This window comes from Magnolia sinica, chromosome 1 (assembly GCF_029962835.1).
Source record: "Magnolia sinica isolate HGM2019 chromosome 1, MsV1, whole genome shotgun sequence".
In the NCBI taxonomy this organism is placed as follows: Eukaryota; Viridiplantae; Streptophyta; class Magnoliopsida; order Magnoliales; family Magnoliaceae; genus Magnolia; species Magnolia sinica.
Genome location: NC_080573.1, coordinates 99,709,495 through 99,721,843, shown reverse-complemented (window position 1 = coordinate 99,721,843; position 12,349 = coordinate 99,709,495). Strand labels below are relative to the sequence as shown.

The window sequence follows — 12,349 nt, the reverse complement described above, 5'->3', positions numbered from 1 at the left end:
AAAATTTAATGTAATATTAGCCGATAATTGTTTGTATTCGATCCGGACTCTTTTTGGAGAGCGAAAAAGATGCTCCATTTGATTGCTTGAAGTGGGTTATTAGCAAGTGCCGAATGGAGGAGCCCTACCCGAACTAACTATCTTTACTCGCAGACTTACACGCAGGCATGGATGTAATTGTGACACAATTGTAGGATATCTAGACCGTTGATCACACCGTTTTTCTTCCTTAGGTGGGCCACAACGACAAAAGAAACTTTAAGCCATTATTTGTTTTGTACAACCTGAGTGAAAGGACCTGATACTTGAGCCAAAGGATCTAATCAACGTTCCCCAGCTGATGGATAACTGGGATCTAATACATGTATTCTACGTATTCTACGTAGTAACGTGTGTTTGGATGTAGATGGTCAGGTTAAGGCTCTGCACGCTCGTGGGCTTAGCAAACCCCCTAAAGTGTGATCTAACATGTCGTTATAACGACTCCAGCTCCGTGGCTGGTGGTCGGTGCTCTGTGGGCCCCACCATGATGTATGTGTTTCATCCATTCCATTCATCCATTTTTACAGATCATTTTATTTTCTTAGACCAAAAATGAGAGGGATATAAATCTCAGGTGGACCACACCACATGAAAACAATAGTGATTGGATATCAACCATTAAAATCCTCTTATTGACCACTATACTGTTTATTTGACATCCAATCTGTTGATTAGGTCATACAGGCCCAGATGAAGAGAAAAAACGAATATCAGCTTGATCCACAACTTTTATGGCCTCCAAAATGTTTTTAATGGCGACCCTCATTCAACATTGTTTCCTGTAATGTGGTGCACTTGAGATTTGGATATACCTCAATTCTGGAATTATACCGTAAAATGATCTGTAAAAACAGATGGATGGCATGGATGAAACAAATACATCATGGTGTGGCCCACATAGCCCCGACCACCAACCATTGGCTGGTGTCAGGGGGAGTAGCCAATCCGTTCCCCCTAAAGTGTGATCTAACATGTCGTTATAACGACTGTTTTGACGGAACATACATTCGGACATGAGTTCCCATACGGTCAAGCATCTGTGCGGCCCTTCCTGATGTATGTGTGGTATCCAAACCGTGAATCAGATGCATCGCTTCATGTTCTCCGCATAGACCAAAAATAATTCTGGTAAAAAACTCAGGTCGGCCACAATACAGTAAGCAATATAAAATCATGCATAAAATCTCTAAACTCATGCGGTGTGGCCCACCTGAGTTATGAAATATTCTGATTTCTATACATACCTTCATCCTGATGGTTTGAATCTGATGAATGGACTGAATTTCATATAAACAGCATGTTTGTCCCCACACAAAATGTAGAATTATCTATGGTGCGTGTACTCCTGCCCATTGCTCCCGTTGTTCCCTGTAATGTGGCCCACCTGAGTTTTGGGTTAGGCCGGCCTAAAAAGGACGAGTTGGACCGCATAAACACATCATTGGCTCACACAAGTTGACGTTGTGGGAAGCTGCGGACTTCCATTGGGGAGAGTTAATAACAGTCGTTGAACGAATGGAATAAAATACTATAAGGGCCACTCATATAAACCATACACATTCCTTGCTACATAACAACTCCTCAGCAACGGTTAGAGACAAGGCTTCAGACAATGGGAAGCAGTTCCATTCTATCAGCCGTTGCAAGAAGGTACGATGCTAACTTACGCCTTTAGTGCTCTAGACCCTTGTTTTGCAAAGCTTTCTCACCTCTGATTTCATGAAGGTGGCACATGCCTGGAATGATCCAAACCGTTCATCTTTTGAAGGCAATCATGAATGAGTCATAGACCAAGAATTATAGTGATCGAATGATCCTAGCCATTTAAAATATGGCGGACACAGTAGCTTAAAATTCGGTTAGAGTTTTTTTTTTTTTCTTTAGATGGTTAAGATTGTTTTGTTAGTGTGATTTTTGGTCTATGATCCATTTCTAGAGCCTTGTGATAAGTGAATGGATCAGATCATCACTTTCATATTTCATGTTTACTGCATGAACATGGAGTGAGGTCAATTTCCACAGCCAGGATTGAATGTCCTATGCATTTGAAATGCCCATGTATGGCCCAAAATTCGATCAGGTCGGAGGTCAGGTGATCCTGACCAATGGAACTTTCACCATGTAACATTTTGACAACACGTTTGCAAGATCCATCCAGATTGGCCCGATACAGTATTCTGGCCATGCACAATTCAATGCAGGAGGGACAGATTGACGGTTGGGATTTTCGTTCCACATGTCCAATTCACGGGAATTGCACATTGATAAGAGGGCATTGAATTGTAATTCTATTCTTTTGTGATTGTTTTAGAGATTTTTTATGTAGCATTCTTCTTGTTTGTTATTGGGTTTCGCTATCTTCTCCTACGAATCCTTTGGGTGTCAGTGGGCCCCATGAAGGATTCAATGGTTGGGCTTTCCGTCCCACTGTTTCCCGTGATGCGGTCCAGCTGAGTTTTGGATTTACCACATTTTTTTACTTACATCCTAACATGAGTTGGCCAATGAATGCTTATTAGTTTAATAACTAGTAATAAACTTAACTTATGATATATCAAAATTAGGATTTAATTTGAATATTTAATTTTAATTACCTGCATGCCATGAATGTAATTTCAGAGCCTGTTTGTTTTATTAATTACGACAATAAAAAAACGGTAATGATTATAATTTACTTGTCTGGTGACATTATTTATACTACTTAATTATAATAATGACATCAATTACATTGTTTGATTTATCGTGATAAAAATATGATGACTATAATTTTATACTACTTTAATATTAAATCAACATTAAAATAAATTGATGTTAGCTTTTGAATTGAAATTTTCAGTATAATATAATATAAATTATAATGGTTATAAATTTTTTTTACGTCTCGTTTTAAATATGCATTTATTTAACCCTTGAAATATGTATCATAATATATCTATTTAAACTAATATTATAAAATAGTAATAATAACTCATTTAAGTAACTTTCCGTAACAAATAGGCAATCAAAAGTAATTTCCAAGTGCCCACATATCATCCACTGTATTTTGATAGCGCAACTAAGTCCATCCACATGCATGCATTGCATGAATTGAACCTGACACCATTATAGAGAGAGGCAATATTATAGATGTCTATCACATGTGATGGGTTCAACTTTCAAAATGTTTTCATTAAAAAATTAGGCAGTGTCACTCATTGATTGGGAAATGATGTCACAAAAGGATGAGACTTGGAAAAGCAGGTTTTATTTAAGCCATATGCTGTTTCATTAACAGTTGCTCATTAAATAATTTGGTAATGGATTAATGAGTTAATGCAACGATTTAAGTGGGCCATTTTTTATTTGTATGATTTATTTGAGAAATGCTCACACACAATTAGTTGGTGTGTGGGACCTAATCACAGTGTTTTTATGTCATCGTACCCTTCTACTAAGGTATTCCCACAAAGAAAATGGTATGCACCAAAAATGAGGTCGACTAAGTTTTAGATAGGACCCATATGGACGAGTAGGGTTTTAGGTGATAGTTCATTATTTTATATGGTATTGCCCACCTGATGGTTAGACTTATATGATTTTTGGGGCATCTTATTTTCATGGTGAGCCTACCTTGCTAGATGAGTTGGAAGTTATACAAATATCATGGTGGGCCTAGACACAACTAGTTGGATGCACGACTAGTTATGTTTGAGCATTTCTCTAAGTTGTTTTAAACAAACAACATTTAACATTATCTATCATTAATCAAGAGAAATTCTCAAGCCCAGCCAATTCCAGCCTCTTAGATATCACGTCTAATTAATGTTAATGAATATATGAATATTATGGCGGCTTGGGTGGGCCCATCATAATGTTTATGTAAAATCCACCGACCACCAAGTGTCTCTCTCTCATTTTAGGCTCAGGGCCCAAATAATAGCTCTGTCTGTGATAAGGGAACCACATGATTGGAAATAGTGATGGCGTGCAACTCTCACCCTCCAAATTGTTTCCATTACCATGGCCCACTTGAATCACGGATAGGCTTAATGTTTGGGCATAGGCTTAAGTTTTAGTGTTTTAGTGTGACATCTAATGGTTGTAGTGTATTTTATATAATCATAATGGTGGGCTCAGAAAAAATCATGGGTGGATATCTCTCTCAATTATTTTCCTTGGTGTGGCCCACCTGAATCACAAGACAAATTGACTTTTAGGCTCTACCCCTAACATGAGATTACACATTGAATAGTGGGAGTGGATCTCACTTAGGGCCCGGTTGGATACCACCAAATAAGTTACTTTTTCTACTTACAACAACGGATAAGTGACTTATTTCAGGTAAGTAAAGTTTTTACTTAAAAGTACTTAATCACTTCACTTCATGTTTTTAACTATTTTACTTTTCACAAGTTGGTGAAGGCATGCATGAGGAGAGATGAAAGAAAGGAGAAGCTAATAAGTTCGTCGTTTATCAAATATTCTTATCTTCTTATTAAGTAGAAACTAAAATAAGCTACTTATAACATAAATAGCTTATCTTAAGCAACTTACAATCCAAACGCCCCCTTAATGATGGACGCATATTGGTTAAGTTTCTTTCCAGCGGACTCGGCTTTAGAAAAATAATAAAGATCACATGTCATTATGAGCTTTGCTAAGACCACTGGCGTGTCGAATGCAGCTCATCTAATGGCTGCACAGTGTCAGAATAGCACATTGGTCCGATATCCAATCCATCCGTAGGAAGGGTACCGCTATAATTGATGCCCTAGCTCAACAATCAGCTAGATCCACTGGTTAGATGGGCAACAGTTTGAGATTTAATTTATTAAAAAAAAAAAAAAAAAAAGGACTAAAATACTTGGCCGAAGTTTTCTAACCCGTCCATCTGCTTCCAATATTGGGATCCACTTACTGAGTGGACTAAATTTATTTTTGTGAAAAAACATGTACAGGCTCAGACCAACTTGATGTACGGATTGGATCTTAGACCTACATGCCCTGCTAGCACATGTGTCTCGTGTACATGAGCTGAATTGCGCACGAAGCGGTATGATTAGATATCGCTATCGCTAATTGAATATTAACAGCTTTGCTAAGCCTACACGCGTGCACATGTCAGATAATGCACACGCCACCACACATGCTAGTAACGCACACAGGTGAAATCTCTAAACCATCCTTCATGTGGACCTCACCTAGTATATGGTACTTCAGAAAGATAAACGTGTCCCAGTCAACACTCCGATCTATAGCTCAAGTGGTAGACTGAGTGAAAGATACTACCTTTCATCACTAAGGTCGTGTTTGGGGCATGGCATTGAAAAGGATTACGTGGGATGGGATTCAAAAAACATAAGTATTACGCAAGGCAGGGATTGTCCCCTGGTAGCTTGGGATAAGCTTAAGAGAAATTTAGGACCGTAGACCCCACCTTTTATCCGGCTGTTTTTACTGAACAATACAAACTTAGTTTTGGAACTTATACCTGCTCGAGCAGACAGCGAGTTGGAGGACGAAAATATCCCTCGCTTCCTTTCGAAGACGAGCACTGACACGCCTCCAACCGAGAGTTGTACGAACGGCTCAAAAGAGATCAAAGTTACATGTATGTATTATTATATCCACAGCAGTCATCCATATTTTGAGATCATTTCGGAGTATTATCAAAGAAACAAAAATCATATCCAAAGATCAACTGGACCACACCACAAAGAGCACAGGAAAATTGATTTTCATTGTTAAAAATTTTGTAGGGCCCACCATAACATTTATTCAATTCATAAAGTCACAAAGGCCTGGATGAAGAGGAAAAATAAATTTCGTAATGATCCAAAACTTCTGTAACCCCTAAAAGGGTTTCAATGGTAGACGTTCAATTCCCCAATGCCTTTTACAGTGTGGTCCACTTGATAGTTAGATCTATCTTATTTTTCATCTCAAGCCTTAATATGAGCTCGCCAAATAGATGGACGGTTTGGATATAACACAGACCTCATGATGGGACCCACAAAAGCAAAACAGCAAAAAAAAAAAAAAAAAAAAACACAGGCTTCCGGCAGTCTAGCAGAATTTTTCTTTTCTTTTTTACAAGGAGAATTTTTTATCCCTTACATTTTTCTCTAATACATAATTATGTAAATATGTATATATAAGTATATAAAAATATTTTTCTATCTTTTAATTCATTTCTTTGCCTATTTATTTAATAAGCATATCTCCTAAACTAGAATGATTTACTTAACGTACCACATATAATTTTGGGGTAGGAGAAGCTAATTTAGCCAACCAACCTAGTTATTTTCTAAGATTCCATCGGGTCGATGGTGGAAAATCCATTTCATTCACTTCGTGGTTAATTTCAATCACTTCGCAGTCAAATTGGAAATTAAGCGGGCCAAACTGAAAATTGAGCGGGACAAACTGGAAATTGAGCGGGCCAAACTGGAAAACTGGAAATTGAGCGAGACAAACTGGAAATTGAGCGGGGTAAATATGAAATTGAACGGGGTGTTTTTATGCAATTTGTTTCTATTTCCACTTTTGATTATATATACTGGTGTAATCGATATTAGGGTTACTGCTAATATCATATTTGCCCCGCTCAATTTCTAGTTTGCCCTGCTCAATTTCATGTTTGCCCGGCTTAATTTCTAGTTTGTCACACTGAATTTCATGTTTGCCCTACCAAATTTCTAGTTTGCCCCATTGAATTTCATGTTTGCCCCGCTTAATTTCATATTTGCCCGGCTGAAATTCATGTGTTGCCCCGGTGAATTTCTAGTTTGCCTCGCTCAATTTCATGTTTGTCCCGCTCAATTTCTAGTTTACCCCACTGAATTTCGTGTTTGCCCCGCTCAATTTCTAGTTTGTCTCACTGAATTTCGTGTTTGCCCCGCTCAATTTCATGTTTGCCCCACTCAATTTCTAATTTCCAGTTTGTCCCGCTCAATTTCCAGTTTTCCAGTTATTTTTCAAGATTCCATCGGGTTGGTGGTGGAAAATCCATTTCATTCACTTCGTGGTCAATTTCAATCACTTCACGGTCAAATTGAAAATTGAGCGGGGCAAACTAGAAACTAGAAATTGAGTGGGGCAAATATGAAATTGAGCGGGGCAAATATGAAATTGAGTGGGGCAAACTAGAAATTCAGCGGGGCAAACACGAAATTCAGTGGGGCAAACTAGAAATTCAGTGGGGCAAACATGAAATTGAGCGGGGCAAACTAGAAATTCAGCGGGGCAAACATGATATTAGCAGTAACCCTAATATCGATTACACCAGTATATATAATCAAAACTAGAAATAGAAACAAATTGCATAAAAACACCCCACTCAATTTCATGTTTGCCCCGCTTAATTTTCAGTTTGCCCCGCTCAATTTTCAGTTTGCCCCGCTCAAATTGAGTGGGGCAAACTAAAAGTTGAGAAGGGTAAACTAGAAATTGAGCGGGGCAAACTGAAAATTCAACGGGGTAAACTAGAAATTAAGTGGGGCAAACATGAAATTCAGCGGTGCAAACTGAAAATTCAGTGGGGCAAACTTGAAATTGAGCGGGGCAACTTAGAATTGAGAGGGACAAACATGAAATTCAGCGGGGTAACGTATTTGGCTTTTAGGGCCTGTTTGGATATCTCGAAATAAGTTACTTTATATACCTACAACAGTAGATAAGTAGCTTATTCGAGATAAGTAAGCTCGGTTTAAGATCAATTATAAGTAACTTTTTTACTTACTTAATCACTTCAGCTTAAGAAGTAGAAACCAAGATAAGCTACTCAATGCATAGGTAACTTATATCAAGTTACTTGCAATCCAAACTCCCCCGTACCGACACTATGTTCCTGAATTTTATTTCATATAATTAAGAAGTTAATAACATCGAAACATGAAATTAAGGAAACTCACTTGTCTTAAGGTTTGACAGTGAAACAGGCTACAATGTTCATCTATCATGGCTCAAGTATACTGCAGCAACTAGCCACTCATGTGCATAAATGTGGTATGCATTCATGCCAATTAGCTCACTCAAATTAGGGCCCCTATTGTGGATGGAGGATGGCCCTAAAAATAGCCTAAATTTCTTTTTTTTTTTTAAAAAAAAAAAACTAAAAACACCCTAAATTTGAAAAAAGTGCTCCTCGATATTATCTAGAACTCTTCGATATTATCGAGATGTAAACCTCGATATATCGACTCATTGTCGATAATATCGAGCCAATACAATCCCCTATACGAAACATTTTGCCGTCGATATTATCGATATATGGTCGATTATATCAATGGCAAGTCATCGATAATATTGAGAGTGTCTCGATCATATCGAGATTCAATCTAGAGTGTCTCAATCATATCGAGATTCAATCTTCGATATATCGAGCGTTGCTCAATAATATCGACTTTGCCTTTGAAATGTCCAGCAGCCAACAATTTTATGTTTCCCCCGCTAAATTTCTAGTCTGCCCCGCTCAATTTTATGTTTGTCCCGCTTAATTTCATGTTTGTCACGCTGAATTTCTAGTTTGGCCTGTTGAATTTCATGTTTGCCTTGCTGAATTTATTATTTCCCACCCCTAATTTCATGCTTCCCCTGCTAAATTTCATGTTTCCCCCGCTCAATTTTCAGTTTACCCCGCTCAATTTCTAGTTTGTCCTGCTCAATTTCATATTTGCCCTGCTGATTTTCTAGTTTGCCCTACTCAATTTCATGTTTGCCCCGCTGATTTTCGACTTTGCCCCGCTTAATTTCACATTTACCCTGCTAAAATTCATGTTTGCCCCGCTAAAATTCAAGCTTCCCCCGCAGAATTTCATGTTTCGCCCGTTGAATTTCCAATTTGCCCCGCTCAATTTCACGTTTGCCCCGCTCAATTTCTAGTTTGCCCTGTTCAATTTCATGTTTGCCCCGCTAAATTTCTAGTTTGCCCCGCTGAATTTCATATTTGCCCTGCTCAATTTCTAATTTTCCCCACTAGATTTTTGATCATTAACTCGATGGAATCTTGGAAAATAACTAGGTTGGTTACCTAAATTAGCTTTTCCTACCCTAAAATCATATGTGGTACGTTAAGTAAATCATTCTAGTTTAGGAGAACGCTCGTTGAATAAATAGATAAAGAAACGAATTAAAAGATAGAAAAATATTTTTATATACTTATATATACATATTTACATAATTATGTATTAGAGAAAAATGTAAGGGGGTAAAAAGTTCTGTTTGTAAAAAAAATATTTGAAAATTTTTTAAAAAAATTCTGCTGCGACAGTGCCACAGCAGTTCGCTTTTTTTTTTTTTTTTTTATAAATTTTATGGGTCCATCATGAGGTCTGTGTTATATCCAAACCATCCATCTATTTGGCGAGCTCATATTAAGGGTTGAGCCAAAAAAATAAGAGAGATCTAATTATCAAGTAGACCACACTGTAAAAGGCAATGGGGAATTGAGTGTCTATCATTGAAACCCTTTTAAGGGTTATAGAAGTTTTGGATCATTATGAAATTTGTTTTTCCTCTTCATCCAGGTCTTTATAACCCTATGAATGAACTTAGACGGGAAGGATTTCTCACAAACATCACAATGGCCCCCCCAAAAAGTTTTATGGCCCTCAAAAAGTTTTTAACGGTCGACGCTCATTCAACATTGTTTCCTGTAATGTGGTACACTTGAGATTTGGATATACCTCATTTTTGGTCTCATACCATAAAATGATGTGGAAAAATATATGGATGGCATGGATGAAAAGCATACATCATGGTGGGGGCCAAAGACCACCGACCATCTTCCATTGGTTTGTGGCAGGGGAGTACCCAGTCCGTTTCCGTGAAAGAAGGGTATTTTCGTCCTCAAATTCAAATTCGCTATCCGTACGAGCAGGTCTAAGTTCCCAAACGAAGTTTGTATTGCTTCGTAAAACCTGCTGGATAAAAGGTGGGGTCCACGGTCCTCAATTTCTCAAAGCTTAATTCAATGCTTTATTTGTAATATAGTGGTATATTGAATGGATATACGCACCATCATTTGAAATTATTGAGAATAACACACTGGTTTAGAATCTAAACCATTCATTTGTTTTGTAACCTCATTTTATGGCATTGACCTAAAAATGAGACAAATCCAAAACTTATGTGGCCTCAAAGAAGTTTTCAATGGTAAGTATTCAATCCCCGTTGCTTTCTATGGTGGGGTCCACTTGAGCTTAGATCTACCTGATTTTTTGGCCCATGCTCTAAAATGATCTCAAAAAATGGGTGAATGGTGTGGATATAGCCCACACATCATGGTAAAACCTACACAACCCACTAACATTGAGTGAAATTAGCACAGGACCCAGTGCAACTCCATCTCATCTAATTCCAAGCATTTCTATTCTTCCCAAACATGGAGTGGAATTCACGCCGTACCAGATGCAATTCTATCCCACGTACGCCCATCTAATACCATGCACCACACACGCCGTTGAGGTCTTGCATCAATTCCTTAGTGGGGTGGCTTACACTGAAGTGTGAACTGTCGGTGAGTGTACTAACAAGCTAACAAAAAACATACGCATCCCAGTCTAGACCGTTCTGTTTGTAAGAATTCTGCTATGGTCATGCGTTTTTCTAGATCATGTCAGGACATGGGCTGAAAAATGAGCACAGAATACCTACTGTTGAAACCTTGTTGGGACCACCGTGATGTCTATATTCAATCCTTACGGTTTTGTGTCGCACGGCGTGTTACTGCACCCGTCTGCCGCTGGCACACGTGGTGGCGTTAGCTCGTAAACACGCGCGAGCTCAGCAAAGCTCGAATATTAAAATACATCATGCGCCAGAATACGACGAACATTCCAGTGTATTGGATAATCTGACCGTCGGTGCGTTATATGATATCTGCTAGCTACACTTATTATTATTATTATTATTATTTTAAATTGTGTTTAATTTAATGCTTTGAGAAGAGATGTATGCGGATTGCCTACTAATGCCGCTACTAAAGAGTGCTCTATGGGACCCACCATGATATATATATAATCCACACCGTCCATCTATTTTTCCAGCTTGTCACAGGTCATCATCCCAAAAATGAGACATATCCAAATCTCAAGTGGACCACACCACAAGAAAACAGTAGTGATTGAATGTCCACCATTAAAATTTTCCTAGAGTCTACCATCCAACCTGTTGATTAGGTCACACATACCTAGATGAATGAAAAACACAAATACCAGTTCATTCAAAACTTTCGTGGCCCCAGAGAAGTTTTTAACGGTGGGCATTCAATTACTATTATTTCCTATTTCGTGTGGTGTGGTTTACATGAGACTTAGATGTCCTCATTTTTTGTATCATGGCTTAATGTTATCTATAAAATTAGACGGACGGCGTGGATAACAAGTAACCACTGTACAATAGCTACTGGCTAGTGAGAGCGTCAGTAGGCAACCCGCGTCACAGGGAAACTCACCGGTTGTTGCATACCCCATTTTCAAGGTTCTCGATCAGAGGGTTAGGATCGCCCCTGATTACTTTAAATTTCGTAAATGCTTGCATGACTTGCGTAGTCACGTCAGACTTGACTTTTGCTGATGTGGATGGAACGACTCCACATGAATGAGATCTAGACCGTCCATCAGGTGCCTACCCTGTGTTTTGGGCGGAGGGCCAAAAATTAGACTGATTCCAACACTCATGTAGGCCACACCAAGTGAATCTAGAGGTTTAAGCATGATTATACACTGTTCCTTATAATGCAACCCACGTACCTTCTACATTAGATTGAATCTATGGTGGAAATGTGGCGGCACATCTGATCTGATGGATGAGGTGGATCTGATGCATGTTCCTCCCAACTAGCATCCGTTCGCATAAGTGGCACGCTCCATTTATGTTGCAGGTAAGGTAAGGTGGGCCTCTCTATGTAGATGTACCAAATCACCATTTAGAATTGCATAGAAGTGTACTGGATCACTCACTTACAATCTGATGTCGCATGATCTCAGCCATTGATGACATGGGTGCCGCTCATTAATCATTATTATCTAGAACATCAGATCTTGACCACATTAACAGTGATCCATGAAATTAGAGCTCATACAATACAGATTTTTGTGGTTCACTTCTCCGAGGTGTGTCTATGGGTGAAGATGACATAAGCAGGCACTGCCAAATTGTACATGTGTCATTTAAATTGGACCGTCAAAGCTGTGGGGCCCAATTAAATTAATTCACAACAGGATGGTTGGTGGATGTTTAATGGATGGTTGCGAACAAGAAATAAAAAGCAGTCAACGGTCCAAATTCAATGAACAGATGTCCATTAATCAGAGGTTCACATAAT

At 38.5% G+C, this 12,349-nt stretch overlaps 1 protein-coding gene across 1 annotated transcript in view; it reads left to right on the top strand.

The window, feature by feature from the left end:
* The first annotated feature begins 1,632 nt into the window (after positions 1-1,632).
* LOC131253580 (secoisolariciresinol dehydrogenase-like) overlaps positions 1,633-12,349 on the top strand; it is a 15,394-nt gene continuing 4,677 nt past the window's right edge. The window contains exon 1 of the mRNA XM_058254672.1: positions 1,633-1,692. Coding sequence (XP_058110655.1) covers positions 1,655-1,692 — 38 coding nt within the window. The 5' untranslated portion in view covers positions 1,633-1,654. The remainder of the gene's footprint in view (positions 1,693-12,349) is intronic.